The following is a 16845-nucleotide window of genomic DNA, read 5'->3' as shown; positions in this document are numbered from 1 at the left end:
AAAGAGACAGCTAAAAAGAGCCCTCCAAGGGTTAAAAAAAAAAAAATTAGACTTTCAGTAAAAAATGGCAAACTGGACACATATTTAGACACATATTTATCCTTTTTTTTTAATCCTTTTGAGAAGGACACACATGCTCCTTCTCAGAAACCTACTAAAATAACAATTTTATATTTTAAGACAAAGCTACAAGGATGAGACTAGGAGAAGAGGCCATTTTGGAAGCTAGAAAGCAGAATGGCTCTAAACTTCTCAACTTCTAGTGAAAGCTAGATGGAATGGAACAAGACTTTCAAAATTATAAAGGCAAATTATTTTTAACCTAAAATTCTATACTCTTCTAGCTTTGATCAAATTTAAGAATAGAATAAAGAATAGATCAAGAGGGCTTCCCTGGTGGTGCAGTGGTTGAAAGTCCACCTGCCGATGCAGGGGACGCGGGTTCGTGCTCCCGTCCGGGAGAATCCCACATGCCGCGGAGCGGCTGGGCCCGTGAGCCATGGCCGCTGAGCCTGCGCGTCCGGAGCCTGTGCTCCGCAACGGGAGAGGCCACAGCAGTGAGAGGCCCGCGTACCGCCAAAAAAAAAAAAAAAAAAAAGAATAGATCAAGAAAAGCTTCTGACACAGGAAATATGAGATCCAACATTGGACAGAGGCAATGAGAACCCCAGGATGGTGGTAGTGAAATGAAATACCAGGATGACAGCTGTGTATCAGCCCAGACTTGTTGGGAAGGCTCCAGGGGAGACTATCTTGGGAAGAGATCAAGTACCATGCCTACAAATTCCTTGAAAAAAGATATTATGAAGATTTAAGGGTTGGGTTAGTGTTAAGTACACAGAAAACCACGCAAACAAACAAAAAGTTAAGGTGAGTATCATCTCCAGAAAAAGACAAAAAATTATGCAGGAAAGGAAAGAAATTATCATTTTCTGTGTGGCTCAGCTACTATATATGGTATTTACACAGTTATAATATTGTAGACACTGAGTACCAATTTAAACAAAATAATAACCAATTTGGAAGAGGGAATTAGGACTTGTGGCACATGGGTCAGGAAGAAGAAAGCTACATCTTCATCTTCTACAGTTGAGAGTCAAAAGATTATGCCAGAAACTGAGAAATCAAGAAGTACCATTATCAGCATGTTACTTACAGAGCAGAGGTAAATACCTAAAGAATCAGGTAAAACAGACGAGGTGCTTACCCTGGAGAAGAAGAAGGTGCTAGTGCGGGACTACTGTTTTCTATAACAAACTTTGACAAATTCTTGACTCTTTAAAAACTATGTGCATTCTAACTTGAAATAAAATTCTTAAATGTATACTTCTATCTCTTCTATATTGTGTCACTTCATTCACCAGTGTTCGGGTTTCAGCGTGACTAGTTTATACCAGGACCAAAAAATTAATTTTATCTCTGCCTTGAAGGCATTATTATGAAGGCTAGACAAGATATTCAGAAATTCTGCTTTTAATAACAGCTACCATTACTGTGTGCCCAGTACTGTACTAAGAACCTTCATACATTATCTCCAATTTCCACAACAGCCATGCAAAGTAGGTATTGTTTCCATTTTACACATGAGACCCTGATGCTCAGAGAGGTTAAATAATTTACTAATCTGTAGCAGAGCTCCTTGATCCCAGAGTTTCTGTTCTTCCTTCCTATTAGATCACATCACCTACATCACCTCTTTCTAGGGTTTGAGTTTAAAAGAACTACAAAGGGGAAAAAATGTAGCAGTTCAAAGAACTCCTTTGAGGGAAGGCCAGGGAGGGGAAGAGGAACCCTGAAGGATTCAGCAATATTACTAGGTAGCTGTCTACTGACTTAACCGAGCTTAACCCCAAATTGGAATTTCCAGCTGGTCATGTGAGCATAGAAAGCAATTTTTAAACTCTGGCTAGGAGCCCCTATGATTACAAAAATAAAAGCTCCGTTCTGCTCTTATTTTGAAATAAGATATTCCAGCTGTTCCAGCATGGGCCTAAACACCCTGGTGAGGACACTAAGACGACAAGGTTTTGTGTCCAGGGATACCCAGTCATCCTACAAGGCTGATTTCCGAAAAGGAGGGGACAGATGCATAACTTCTTCCCCAGTGGTGACCTCGGTCTGGGATCTCAGACCAGATGATCTTGAGGGTCCCTTCTTAGTAAGATTCTAGGTTGTATTTATCTTGGTTTAAAACATTAGGAGTTTTGAGAGTGTCTTGGCCAGTTTCCTTTCTGGAATTGTGGTGTGATATAATCAAGACACTTGCCTGCCTCTTTAAGTCTATTGGTTGGTTGGTTCAGGTGTGGGTAAAGTGGCCAGTTTGAGGAACAACAATGTTGTTTACATTCTTTCTTTCTGAAAAGTCAGGAGCCACCGGCAAGAAATGAAAGTGAAATCAGGGGATAGTGTCATCAGTCAGCACAAATGTGACAAAGTTCAGAGAGCTGTTTACTTAGGCACAACTGCGCCTGCCAGCCAGTCATAAGCTCGGGGCTTATGCTCGGGGCTGCATCGTTCCAGTCTCCACCGGCCTCGTTTCTGGAACCTGACATTAGGACGCAGCGAGAGAGAAGAATCAAGCGAACATGATTTCCTGCTCCTCCTCTTTATGAGTGTTTTGTGGGTTCTGCATCTTCTTTTTGGTAAGTACCTACCCTACATGCCCCACAGCTCGCCCAGACGCCTGCCTCTCTGCAAGACAAGTCAGCTTTCCTCTCAGACCCTGCATTCTAGCCATGGGCCTGGGGAAACGACTGGTAGTCAGGATCTGGGGACCTTCCCCCCCATACAGACCCACCTTCGTGAGCTCTGCTCTTCCCTCCTTCTCCCTACTCCCTGCAGCATCACTGTGCGACTCTGGCCTCAGAAGGGGTGCAGGTAATGTCAGTATAACTGGTTAGAAATGCAGGGGAGAACTGTGGGCAGCAGGGTCTTGCACCGAGTCTGTACAAATAATGGTTTGTGACGCATGAAGTGGATTCTTCATCAGAAATAGGCCACCAAACAAAAGCAGATCACTGACTCGCAGTAGCTAAACTGGTAGTTACAGGAAACACTATGAGTTCTTAAAATACGCACTGTGGACTAAGATTGTCAGAAAGACCTGTGTTCTTGACTCAGAAAGAAGACAAGAGATTTTCAGACCCTGTGTTATTAGACTACATTGCTTTTCACACCTTGATGGAAATTCATGGCGGGATTTTAGTTCAGTTGGTGATCTTAAAAGATTTTTTTTTAATGTGGGCTATTTTCCTAATAATTTCCAATATGCTTCTTCACCTGTAAAATCAAAGGCTCTTTGGGAAGAGATAAATACATGTATTATGTGATTTGTCCTTCCTTCCTCCCTCATGACGGCTGAAATGCATTTTTCAGTACCTTCTTCCTAAACCTCATCTCTCCCAAAGTCCCGAATCCGTGCACATGACGTTCTCCTTTTGATTTTGTATATTCCCCTTTCTCAACACTCTTTCCAGCTAACCCCCTGCTTTATCTAGTCACTAAGATTGTTGGTTTTCTAAATTTCACTTTTACATAAATATAACACATGATTCTGGAAATATTTTTAATGTAAAAAGAAAGGAACTCTTACCCATGCCAGAGATATCAGGGCAAACATGAACATTTTAGAAAAATTCCTTAGTCTCTTTCTTGCAGTTATACTATAAAGTGTGATTTCAGACCTGGTTCTTCTAAAGGCTGCATAGAGTTTTAGTATCTTGATATGTCATAATTTGATTCTAATGTTGGGCATTCAAGTTGCTTCTCATTTTTTGCCAAAGTAATACTATGATGAACATTCCTGTATATAAATCATTGATTGCATTTCTGATTGCTGCCTTAGGGTAGACTCATAAGTGGAATTACTTGGCCAAAAGGTATGATGATTTTTAGGGTTTTCAGTGCCTTTTGCCATATTGCCTCCCAGAATGTTTCTAGGAATTTTCACATCCACCATCATTATATGAAAATGCTAGTTTTACTGCACTCTAGATATCAGTGTTTTTAGCTGCAGTTTTAATAGGGAAACTTATAGGTTATTTTACTTGGCATATCTTTGATTACATTACATGAGGTATATAGACTTTTTTCATGTTAGTTAATGTGATAGCGTGTTTTATAATAAGAAATATGTGTTTGGTCTCTGTCCCCATTTCTGGCACAGAGCTCCTAAAACCCTTGGAATTTCCTTAGTGATAACAGAGGTAAAGGTGTCTTTTTTTTATTCATTACAAACCCTTTTCAACCACATCTGAGTTGTTAACTTTTGGCAAGTCGCTAAGAATGGGGCCGGCTGCCAGGGAAAACCACCACCCCAGCCCCCAACCTCTAGGGAGGTGAGAGCGGCTGGAGACTGAGTTCAATCACCAGTGGCCAATGATTCAATCATACCTACGTAATGAAACCTCCATAAAAATCCCTGAAGTACAGGGTTCAAGAGCTTCTGGGTTGGTGGACACACGGAGATGCCAGGAGGGTGACAGGCCTAAAGAGGGCATGGAAGCTCCACGACCCTTCCCCCCACCCTTTGCCCTAGGCATCTTCTGGGTGGCTGTTCCTGAGTTGTATCCTCCTATGATGAATGAGTATTCTAGTAAGTAGGCTGTTTTCCTGAGTTCTGTGTGAGCCACTCTAGCAAATTAATCAAACCCAAGGAGGGGGTCATGGGAAACTCGAAGTTATCCTAGACTTGCACTGCGGGGGGCAGCGCTCGGCTTGTGGCACTGACCCCTTAACCTGTGGGATCTGATGCTATCTCCAGGTAGATAGTGTCAGAATTAAGTTAAATTATAGGACATCCAGGTGTCACAGAAACTTCCTTGGTGGGGAAAAACCCTCACACATGTGGTGGAGGGTACAAATAAACAGAAGAGCTTTTACAGTTAACTATTTTGCATTCCTTCTTACGTGAAATATCTCTTCATATGCCTTGTCCATTTTTATGGAGATTAATGTTTTTCTTATCTGTTTGCATGAACATTTGTTATATTAGGTATATTAACCATTTCATGTTTGTTGCAGATATTTTTCCATACTCACTGACTTTTTTTGGGGGGGCTGCATTGGGTCTTCTTTGCTGTGCTCTGGCTTTCTCTAGTTGTGACGAGCGGGGGCTACTCTTCGTTGCGGTGTGGTGGCTTCTCTTGTGGCAGAGCACAGGCTCTAGGCGTGTGGGCTTCTGTAGTTGTGGTGCAAGGGCTCAGTGGTTGTGGCTCACGGGCTCTAGAATGCAGGCTCAGTAGCTGTGGCGCACGGGCTTAGTTGCTCTGTGACATGTGGGATCTTCCTGGACCAGGACTCGAACCCGTGTCCCCTGCACTGGCAGGCAGATTCCTAACCACTGTGCCACTAGGAAAGCCCTCCATGATCACTGACTTTTAATTTTACATTTTGTTGTATAAAATGTATATTTTAATAGTTAAATCTGTACTGCTTTTTTCTTTGTAGTTTCAATTTGCTTTTAAGCTCAGAGCATTCTTTCTCATTCATAAATCAAATATTTACTTTTTTCTAGATCTTTTTTTTTCTTTTGTCTGTTTGTTCCTTACACTTCACTATCGGATCCATGTGAAATTTATTTTGGTATGTGGAGTGAGATGAGGCCCTAAAATAGTTTTCTTTTGTTTTAACTAATCAATTGCTTCAGCATTAGTCAATGGAAAACCCTTTCTTCCACTGAATTATAACACCAATTTTACGGTGTATTAACTTCATATACATGGCTTTTCTGAGACATTCTGCTCTCTGAGCTGTCCATCCAGTACCCCTGCCATTCTGTTCTATTGGGCCCACTTCCCCCTCAGTTATTTCTCCTTGGGAGCTGGACACTGCAATGACCTCAGTGACTCTAGCCTGCCTTAGGCCTCTTCAAGTGAACTACAGCTTAAGGTGAATTAATTAATATAATAAATACCTTTGGAAGTTTAATCTTCACATATGCATACACAGTATGTTCTCGCAGAAACTGAGACTTTTTGCAGGGCTTTATTCTATACCCCTAGGCTCACACCACCTCAGCTGTCTCAGTCCTGTCAAAATGACAGAACTGAAATAATTTAGTAATGAGTTTACTCATTCCTTCGTTCAAGGAAAAACAATCCACAGATCCAGGGAGTGTGGCGCCTCACAAGCGGTGGAGCATTCTTTCTAGGGATGTGGGACAGAGCGTTAGAAGAGGCAACGTGGCTTATGATGAAGCCTCGACCTCGTAGCCAGCAGGTCCTGTTTCCTGGGGAAGGTGAGCTGGCTCAGGCTGCTGGAAGACTGTGATTGGTGTATGTTAGGGTCCTTGACAGGTGTTTCCCAGGCAGGCTGACTTGGGTTTAGATTTGTGACCTGGGCTGGGCCACTGGGGCCGCCTCATTTTCTGAGTCCCAATATACAACTTAACTTTATCAGCCAAAAATCTAGACTTGAATAGACTTTGGGAGGGGACGCCCCCGATCCCCAGCTCTTCTGTGAGGACACAGATCTTCTGCCCACTCAGCAGCAGTAGGGAGGTGCAGGTACTAACAGCCAAGACCCTGGCAGAGCAGAGAACACAAAGGAGCAGCGACCTCGGCCCCTTCCTGCAGCATCCCGCCCACCAGGAAGCATCAGGCCTCAGTCAGCACCCCCCTAAGAGTGACCAGGGAAAGATTCACTTTCTGAGGGATGGAGGGAGAGGCCCCATAGCACCTGCTACTCAGTTTGCCTGTGATTTGCTTTCTTTGAGTTATTTTAGTGAGTTACAAAGCCATTTCATATGCGTTACAAACTCTCCAGGTAAGAACCGCATCCTCCTGTGTGGGGATGGAGGTGAAGTCCGAGAAAACTTAGCCTCCTTTCCAGCCAACTCTCAAAATAACTTTTGCAAAACTGAAGGTCTAAGCCTAAGTGACCATCTATCATGCTTTCCCTCCTCTTCTTTCCTTCTGACTGCTGGGGGCAAACTACGTTCACTAGTTTTCCAGCAGGGCTAGTGGGCAGAACCGCCAGAGACAATGCCTAGCACTGCTCCAACCCCAGCTCAGGAACTCTCCGCACCTTCAGCCCCGCCACCTGGGGCCTCGCGCCTTAGGTTTGGGGGAGCAGGGGCTCGAGTTAATGAAGCACCTAGTGAGGATATAATCCAAACCTCTCACCCTGGCCTCCAAGGTCCTCAGGGACCTGGGTCCGCTCACCAGTCCAGCCTCGTCCTGTCCCCTCCGTCACTGGGCTGTCACCCAGTGTCTGTTCCTCTCCCAACCCGGTATTTATAACCACTGCACTCTGTTTCTAGAAGCCTCTTCCCCTGGCTTTTTCACATCCCTCAGGCCTCAAATCAAATGTCTCCTTCACAGACAGGCCTTCCCTGACCCTCCAATGGAGACCCATCACTTCCTTCTACCAGGTTCTCTCCTTCACATCACCCTGTTTATTTGCTTCCCAAATCTCTTCAAAAATTATAATTATCTTTTTAAAAATACATGTTTGGTGTTTGTCTCCCCAACCAGAGTGCAAGCTCAAGGAAGGCAAGCCCCTGCTTTGCCCCGCATGTTACTGATTCCCCAGGGCCTGTGACTCAGGGAATCGTCTGGAGTCACAAGAGGAAACCCTGGCCTCATCAGTAGAAGGGGGGGCAGTGGCTCTCCAGGTGAGTGCAGGATAGAGGGCAGAAGCAGCATAATCGAGGGCGACAGCAAAGGCCGTCACTCTTTGCTGGTACTGTTATTTGTCTTCAAACTCTGCCTTGGGGCCTGTGAATCTTGGCCCCCCCGTAAACTGCACTGTGAAGTCCCCCCAGTAAAAACCAAACGAGGATGGGTCCCAAGGTGCAGGCGTTTTCTCATTTTTAAGGATTATTTTTCCCCGCGCTAAATTTTTTTTGACCTTTGTTCCCAGCTGGATCATCTGCTTACTAGCAGGGCTAATGAGCAACAAAACAACTGGACAAACAGCAAGTTAATATTAATGGAGCTGCTGAGACAGTCTATTGCGGTAGCTTGCTGGAGGTGGAGGGGGTGGCGAGTGCGCCAACTCCACGCTGCAGTCTCATGGTGTAGTCATGTTTCTGCTGGCAAAGCTGTTTTTATTTACATGGAAAAATTAAGTAAATCCAGACGTCACAGTGTTCCATAAAAAGCCACTGCTGGCCCGGCCATCCGTGCGGCATCTGAAACCCAGGCGGCTGCTTCCATCTTACAACATTTGGGAAACAGCGCTGTGGCCTCGTTTTCAAAAGTAAGAACCTGAGCTCACGTTTCTGCCAAAGCAAATATGACACATTTCCCTTTCTTCTTCCCTTTTTATTTTCGTCAGGAGCCACACCCAAACCACAAGCACAGTGATGGCTCAATGAGTTCAGCTAGACAGATTTTCGCCAGGGCTGGAGGCCCCCTCTGACAACCTGGCTCTCTCCTCTGTCAGATTCTGTTTTTCTGACTTTCTTCTGCTCGTATTTTCTTCCCTGGGCTTCGCTCCCCCCCATTCACGTCGCAGCCACGCCCTCCGCCCCTGTCCTGCTCTTCCCTCGTGTCCCCTTTCTCCCCTGGACCACAGCCTCCACCACGGCACCAGAGCAGGCAGCAGTCCACCTGTGCAGATCAAATTAACTCACTTCAGTCTCACAACAGCCCCCAGGGACAGGCCCGAAGGCGCGTTAAGGGCGGGGATGTAGACTCCGGCAAGCTCACTGACATGCCCAAGGTCACGCGCTATGAGCGACAGGACAGCAGCCTGAACCCCGGTGGTCTGGCGCTAAGGTCCACACTCTTCACCACCACATCCCTCACACCATCCCGGAGTCGTCCGCGCCAGCCACCAGTGAGGACAGCTTCCTGGAGTCCAGGTTCTCCAGGGAAGCTCTGTTCTGAACTCCAGTACTAGTGTCTCCTCAAGAATGTCACTTCTCTGAGCCTCAGTTTCCTCTCTATGATAATAATTTAAGTAACACTAGGTAACGTTCCACATGCTGCACATAAATCACCTCACTTAATTTCCATAACATTTACAAAACATGCTCTATTGTTATACCCATTTTGCAGATGAGAAAACTAGGCAGAGAGACATTCAGGTAGCTAGTAAATGGTAGAGCAGGGATTTGAACCCAGGACACACAGCTTCAAAGTCTAAGCTCAATGTCACCCCCATACAAGAGGAGAATAATGTGATGTCCACACACTGTGGCCGTGAAGATTAAAGGGGATGATGCACGTGAGGGCCAGACCTCGGGAGACAAGACTCAGGTTCTTACAGTGATTTCACAATTCTGCCCAACAGGCCTCACCAGGCTCACTTGGGGAAGTCACTGAGCCTCACTAAGCCTCAGTTTTCTCCTCTGGAAAGTGAAGATAATAACATTAAATGTGCTCTCATAGTGAAAACTTAAGAATACCTGCTAAGTGCTTAGTACAGGGCCTGGCGCAGAGTAAATGCTCAAAAAGATTTTGAGGTCAGTATTTGATCTTTAATAAGCCCTCAATCAAACTAGATTCTTTCTTAGACACCTCCAGTGATCATAAAGACTTCTCAAAGCAAGTTCTGCCCTCCAAGCTCCCCTATAGCTTTCTTAAGTCATTAATGAGAAGGAAGGCCGGGAGATGAATTTGTAGCCGACAAACTAGAAACCCATCCGTTTTTCTTTCAAGCTTCTGTTCCACAAAACTTGCACACTGTGTAGTGTCTGTCAGCAGCAAAATTATAACATCCAAGTTTTGCCAGGTCATGGCAGCAACTGCTCCTGCTGGTGCGGGGGCGGGGCGGGGCGGGGCCTCACCACACCTGAGTCCCTCCTTGCAAGGGGCCTCACAGTGTCCAACGCCTGAAGCTAGCTACAGGCTCACATACATGTCTGAGAAAGAGGGGACAAGCTTGAGGAAACTTACATTTAGGAAATGGGAAGCATAAAAAACAGAGAAGGAGGAGAACTAGGACAGAGATTCAGGTCAAAAAAATAGAAGCAGGGCTTCCCTGGTGGCGCAGTGGTTGAGAGTCCATCTGCCGATGCACGGGACGCGGGTTCGTGCCCCGGTCCGGGAAGATCCCACATGCCGCGGAGCGGCTGGGCCCGTGAGCCATGGCCGCTGAGCCTGCGCTCCGCAACGGGAGAGGCCACAGCAGTGAGAGGCCCGCGTACCGCAAAAAAAAAAATAGAAGGAGGCATTTACGAAGCTCTATGTGCCATGGCTGACGTTCACGAAACCATTCAGAGGTCACTCAGTGGATACTTACTACGTGCCCATAATGTGCCAGGTAGTCCTGGGTGTTGCGGATGTAACAGTTAAAGGCAGATTTTGAGAGAGACGGGCAGCCATAGATTTTTGTCTGATTTGCCTAACAGATAAAATTCCTTGCCCACGTGAAGTTTACATTCTACTGAGGGTTGTAGATGGAAGACAAAAGAAAACATTTAGCACGTTAGATGGTGGAAAACCGCAAGGAGGAAGAGCAGGGAAGCAGCACAGGGAGAGCGGTGCCGGTGCCGCGGAAGGGCTGCTGCGGCTTCAAAATGCCGACCAGGGATGGCGCCACTGAGAAAGGGACCTTTGAGCAGAGACCCAGGGGAGGCAGACACGTGATAACAGAGACCCAGGGGAGGCAGACACGTGATAACAGAGACCCAAGGGAGGCAGACACGTGATGACAGAAGAGCACTCCAGGCGAGGAATGCAAGTGCAAAGTCCCAAGCTTGCCTAAAGTTTTTGGAAAATGCGAAAGGAGCCAATGTGGCAGAAGCTGGGGGAGGGAGTGGAGAGCAGGAATAATGGGAGAAGAGGTCCAGGAGGTGACACGGGCACTAACAGCACTGGGGAGTCCTGATCCCAAAGAAGCAGGAGAAGGCCAAGTTATTGTTAATGTTGTCCCTGGAAAGTGGGCGCCCTTGGCGTCAAGAGTCATCCTTGTTAACAAGCTCCAGGACATTTACACACCTGCGGGCACAGCACACTGTACCATTCCCTGGCCGAGGAATTCAAACGTTCCAGAGTCTCGTCCCCACCCTCTGGAGCGGGAGCTCGGGCTGAAGGGGACACTTACAGGAACTTGCCTTCCTCTCCGATGGGCACCTATAAGGGCTCATTAAACACGTGATGAACGAAGCAGAATCTCCCGGTGGTGGACGAGTGGTGCCCTGATATGAGCGCCAGTGCAGGGTGCTCCAGGAGGCTACCCTCGGGGGCATCATTCGGGACAGAGGCGTGCAGGTGGTGAACTCGGGCAAAATGGCAAGAAACTAAATAAGCCCCAGCTATATAAAGTCTTGTTACTGAATATCATTAGACGCTCAGGCAGGAAGAATGAACTGAAGAAACAGAATGAGGTGGGTGATTTGGGAGTGGGTATTTTTGCTAAGTCAATGTAGAGAAAGGAGTTTTGTGGGGAATCTCGTATGTTGGGGTAAGATGAAAATGTAATATGTGAAGTCATGATTAGAGCAGTGACGAATCAGAAGTTATAAATAAGTGTGTGATCAACATCTGTATACAGCAGCCGCATAATGATTAAGCTGATAAATATTTTAGCATAAAAGAAAGAAGTGCTTGGGAGCTGGAGCTACAGACCTTCTCTAAAATGGAAACAAAAGGTCGACGGGCAGCAGTTTGCAAAGTCCACTTTGACCCTGGAACTCAAGAGAGCACGTGGTAGGCCTTCAGCCATCTGAAGTAAACAAGCCAGTGTCGGTGGCAAGAGCCGGCCTCCCCGCTCCATCAGCCCTTCTCAAGTGTCCCTTACAGTCAAGGGGCAGGCCAGGGGTGAAACCTATGCTGGGAAAAGCTCTCTGGTCACCCGTTCTCTGCCTGCCAGGTGTCCTACCCTCGGGGCGTGGGCGGCCGGAGGGATTTCCAGTGCAACAATCCGCCAGTGCTCCAACCCTCCCTCAGACACGACCTCATGCAAGTTTCCCTCTTTTAACATGAAGGTGGCAAGAACGTAATTTAGAAGATCAGGATACTATGTCTGTGCCTCTTTCAGCCATCATCCCATCAGCGTGAAAACTTCAGAGGTGCTTAAACTAGAAAACAAAAGCAGACAAACTGCCTCGAATGCACTGTCTGGGAGTGTTCTCCTTCTGCTTCTCTAACTGGGACCCTGCTGCCCTGGGCTCTCCGGTGACAAGCGTGAACACACTCCACACACTCACTCAGAGTCAAGATCTGTGTCTTGGTCCAGGGGCCCCACTGCCACAAAAGGGTTATGCTTTACGGTGACCGTTGTGACGACAAAAGGCTAGCAGCCTTTATTTATAAAGAGCTCATATACAGAAACCAAACAGAAACCAAAACTGAAAATGATAGAAAGAAAAAAAAAAAAGGAAATGACAGCACTCCCAAGAGAAGAAAACAGAGACGGTAAACAAACACTTAAAAAACGTTAAACCTTGCTCATTAAAAAGAAACAGTACAGCAATGCTGTGTCGTTTTTCATTATCAAAGATGAAAAGACAAGAAAATTCAATCTGGGAGGATGAGATGAGATAAGTACTCTCTTAAGCTGCTGGTGGAAGGATAAACTGACTCACAAACATAGTCACCCTGGCATTATTTTTAATATTATAAAACAACATCGTAAGACAGAATATATAAACCATACACAATAGAACAGCTAACGCAGCCGTTAAAAATATTGTTTAGGAAACACTTCTAGTGACAAAAGGAAATATTAATGCTATAATGATGTTTACAAAGCGGGATACAAGCACATATATTTACGTGGTCCCAACTATGTAAAACAACATTATAGAAGGAAATGTGTCGTTGACTGGTTACTTCTACAACCTTGAAATTATAGACGATTTTTAGTTTTGTCTCCATACTTTCGTGCATTTTTCTAGTTTTCTACAACCACGATGCATTACTTTATTATAAACAGGAAAACTTCACCTAAAAATAGCAACAGTGACTCAGCAGTGTCCCCTTCTGCCCTCTGAAGGAAGCTCAGGCTTATCATCTAAAGGGAACTAAAAAGCTCATTGTGGTGAGAACATGAATACTAGGATTGTTAAAAGCCAAAACAAAACAAAACAGGGTAAGCTCTTAGGAAGGCAGAGCAGAGTACCCTAGGGTTTTCCAACCAAATAACCATATCGTTTTACTGGGAAGTGTTTAGAAAAAAGAAGCTAGGACTAGCCCCTAACCTCTCTGTCCACATCCCAACAGGAAGCACGGAGGAGCCATCCCAGCACTGAGTATATATGAGACGTAAAACAAGGCCCCTCACCTCAAGAAGCTTTGCCGTCTTGTTAGATAAGTACATGCAGGACCTAAAGGGCGCTATATGTCATTTTCATTCAAAAAAAAAAAAAAAAAAGAGTTCCTACTGTGTATCACGCACCATTCTGGGATAAAACAGCGAGTGGGAGCATAATCTTGGCCTTCAGCTATAGCCGAGTGTGGGCTGAAGCAGTCTGAGAAAGCTGGTGAAAAATTAGTAGGACTCAGAGAGGCAGAGAACAGGGTAGGACTTGAGGAGGTGGAGTGCCTGAGCGGGTGGGCAGTCAGGAATGGGGACAGTGGGCAGGTGCTGGACTGAGCAAAGCAAGGGGGGAAGACCAAAGGGAGCTGGGCCTCACTGGAGAACCCAAGTTCAAGTTCTAAGCCATACCAGATCGTGGTGAGCCTCACGTACCAGGCATAGGAGTTGGGACTGAATTCTATGTGCATAAAGGGGTGAGAGGAAGTAAATCAGGGACTACCACCTTCTCCACACGCCTGCTCATGGGCTTCCTAGCTCCAATTTATTTTGTCTCACTCTCTGTTGAAAACCTCGAGAGAGAAGAGGAAGTCAGAAACAAAGGCCCTGGGTGCCTGGGGAGCTGCTGATTGACATGGCTCAGGCAGTCTCCTCTGAGAAGCCCCAGGAATCTTTTTGCATTAAGCTTAATATATATATATTTTTTTAGCCCAAGTGTAACAGGCTTGAAATAGGAGAAGTAAGAGGGAGCGTTTACACAAAGGCACCCCAACTCCCAACCTGGACCATGGAGGCAAGTCAAATCTCATTTCCCACTGCACCATGGTGTAAATCCGGATTCCAGTCCTGGAAATCCATCCTACACCCCGAAATACCTAAATGCATTAAAAATGGAGATACAGGCTTTTACAAACATTTGTTAATATGTAAAACCGTGCAAACTATGTTCCTGTTGGGAATTTTTCCCATCCCGTGGGCTGCACCGGTTAAAACTTACCGTACCAATCTAATACCGTGGACTAAACACACTCTTCTTATACCTGGTAAATCTTTCTGTCTCTGCCAAAGGAGTCACTGATAAATCTTTATTCTCATCAGCCACCTACTGCAGACTGAACATCTGTGTCCCCCCAAAGTTCGTATGTTGAAACCTAACCCCCAACGAGACAGTATTTGTAAGTGGGGCCTTTGGGAGGTGATTAGAATGGGATCGGTGCCCTTAAAAAAGAGGCCCCAGAGAGTTCCTGGTCCCTTCCACCATGTGAGGACACAGCAAAAAGCTGAGCCCTTACCACACTCCGAATCGGCCGGTGCCTTGATTTTGGACTTGCCGCCTGAACTGAGGAAGAAATCTCTGTTGCTGACGAGCCACCCAGTCCGCGGTAATTTGCTGTAGCAGTCTGCATGGCCTGACGCTGCCCTCCCCCTCAGTCTGTTCCACATCCTGCCCCCTCTCACCACGCTTTGTTTTTCCACGCGCAGGACAAGTGTGGGAGTGGTCAGGCAGACCCTCCAGCCAGCTCTGGGAAAGGTGAGGGGCTGCACCTCTCAAGGGGTCCCTCCAGAAATTGATCTCCAGGGCCACCACTGGCCACCACTCCCTGCACTGCCCACACCACGGGCAGCCCTGGCCGGGTGCACTGCAGGATACCACTCTGTGTTCTGGCCCTGTGCTCCTAGGCACTTCAGGATGGAAATGGCTGTTTTGTTCCATATTGGCAAATTTACAAATATGAAGGCATAGTATGCAGATTACTGTTTGAGAGGCCAATTTGGAGAAGTCCTTCTGATTAAAAACTTAGTGAAAACATTTTTCCAAAAAGATGACGAAGGTACATCCTATATATATCGATACTATATACTATGGAGGGACTAGAGAAGGCAAGTTTCCTGTAGATCAATTTGGCAAAATGCAGTAAAATCACTAAAAAATATTGCTACCCTTGACCCAGTGATTGCAGTTTTAGATATTAATCCTAAGGAAAAATCAGATTCAGCAAAGTCTCAGGCCAAAGGTCATTCAGTTATGATATTTCCCGCCCTCAAAGCTGCCAGGAGGGCCCTTCCTCCTGATCTCAACCCAGAGAGGCAGCTGAGGACTTAGCCCGTGGAGCCTGCCTGGAGGTTACCCCAGATGTCTTGGTTTTAGTTTGGCTGTCTTGAAGGGAGTTTGCCACAGGTTTTTATGGAATTCCAGAAGGGAGAGCAGGAGCTTGAGAAGAAACTGGGAGGGAGACAGGGAGAAATGGACACTCACGGCGTGACTTCCTGCAGGTACCCAGGAAGGCGCCCTGCGAAGCGCAGGAGAAGATGCCCGTCCTAAGGTCAAGGCGGAGTAACCAACTGCTGTTCCTGGGAATCATGACACTCACAGTCACAGTGATCTTCCTGCTGTTCTTTGCTCTCCTCTGGAAGGCCAGCAACCTTATCGACTTGCCCAACCTCAGAATTGGCTTCTACAACTTCTGTCTTTGGAACGAGGGCACTGGAGCCCTACAGTGTCACCAGTTCCCTGAGCTGGAGGCCCTGGGGGTGCCTCGAGTTGGCCTGGCCCTGGCCAGGCTTGGCGTGTACGGGGCCCTGGTCCTCACCCTCTTCGTGCCCCTGCCTCTCCTCCTGGCCTGGTGCAACAGTAACGAGGGAGAGTGGCAGCTGGCCGTGGGCTTCCTGGCCACGTCCTCCATGCTGCTGGCCAGCGGCCTGGGCCTCTTCCTCACCTACACATGGAAGTGGCTCCGGCTCTCCCTCCTGGGGCCTGGGTTTCTAGCTCTGGGTGTTGCCCAGGGCTTACTCATCCTCTTGCTTATGGCCACAGTCGTGTTCCCTCAGAGGGTAAAGGACAAGAACTTGAGAGCTGCTAGCTCTAAAGGCTTACGTGATTGCAAGGGTTCTGTTTGAACTATGCTCAGAGAAGGTGCCAGAGGATTCACGGGCTGCTGTGTCTTCTCGGCCATCCTGCTTCATAGCTAATGCTGATCTCAAGACTAGCAGACGGGACCCACCGCGGAGGGAGTAGGGCACCTGACATCAAGGACAGGCAGCAAGGGCGGCCAGGGCTCCCTCGGCCACTTAGTGTAGGGTTGTGCGTCCTTTGGGACTTTTAAGGTTCCCAAGGTCACCCTAAAACCACACAGCTCATTGTCACAAGAATTCCTGCTTTAACTAACTGATCTGAGCAAGCCATTCTTACTTTATCCTCAGAACAATGGGGAGATAAGGCTTCCTGTCATGGGGCCAGATTTCCAGTACAAGTTGCCAAACGCCAGACTGGAACCCAGTGAGGGTTTATGAAGAAACACCTCAGGGTCCCTGGGGGCCCTGCCTGGCAGGCTCCCCATCTCCATCCAAGGCGGGTAGAACGCGATGAGCCCCTCACCTCTGACAACGCTCCCAAAGGCCCAGGAATAACCTGAGGGATTCACCGAAGACAGAACACATGGGCACAAAGAGCAGCCTCGGTGGCTTTGACGGTTCCCCTGAAAAGGCTCCCGGCTCCCTGAAGGCTCCCTGAAGGCTCCCTGAAGCCCGACAGAGCAGGGAGTCAGCGGGCAGATCCCTCCCAGCACGTGACCTGGGAGTTCAGGAGCCGAAGACACCGGGTCCCTGGTCAGGAGAGGAAGGTGAACAGGACTGAACGGTTCCACATCCACGTGAATGCTGCATCCCCTCACCTCTCACCCCGGGCCCAGAAAGGAT

General features: G+C 47.1%; 1 protein-coding gene across 2 annotated transcripts; it reads left to right on the top strand.

Moving 5' to 3' along the window:
• The first annotated feature begins 1981 nt into the window (after window positions 1-1981).
• Window positions 1982-16054, top strand: TMEM140 (transmembrane protein 140). Of its 2 annotated transcripts, none has more exons than XM_082661493.1 (3): window positions 1982-2002; window positions 2364-2642; window positions 15424-16054. In XM_082661493.1, exon 3 carries the CDS (start codon window positions 15460-15462, stop codon window positions 16045-16047), a length of 588 nt encoding a protein of 195 aa, XP_082517619.1. In that variant the 5' UTR covers window positions 1982-2002; window positions 2364-2642; window positions 15424-15459; the 3' UTR covers window positions 16048-16054. The 2 variants fall into 2 exon arrangements, with proteins under 2 accessions (XP_082517619.1, XP_082517618.1); XM_082661492.1 differs by lacking the exon at window positions 1982-2002 and adding an exon at window positions 2013-2158.
• The last annotated feature ends 791 nt before the right edge of the window (window positions 16055-16845 follow it).

The sequence above is a fragment of the Grampus griseus genome (genome assembly GCF_964374135.1).
Source record: "Grampus griseus genome assembly, chromosome: 9".
Classification (NCBI taxonomy): domain Eukaryota; kingdom Metazoa; phylum Chordata; class Mammalia; order Artiodactyla; family Delphinidae; genus Grampus; species Grampus griseus.
Note: the sequence above shows the minus strand (reverse complement) of the source record. Positions and strands in the feature narration are given on the sequence as shown.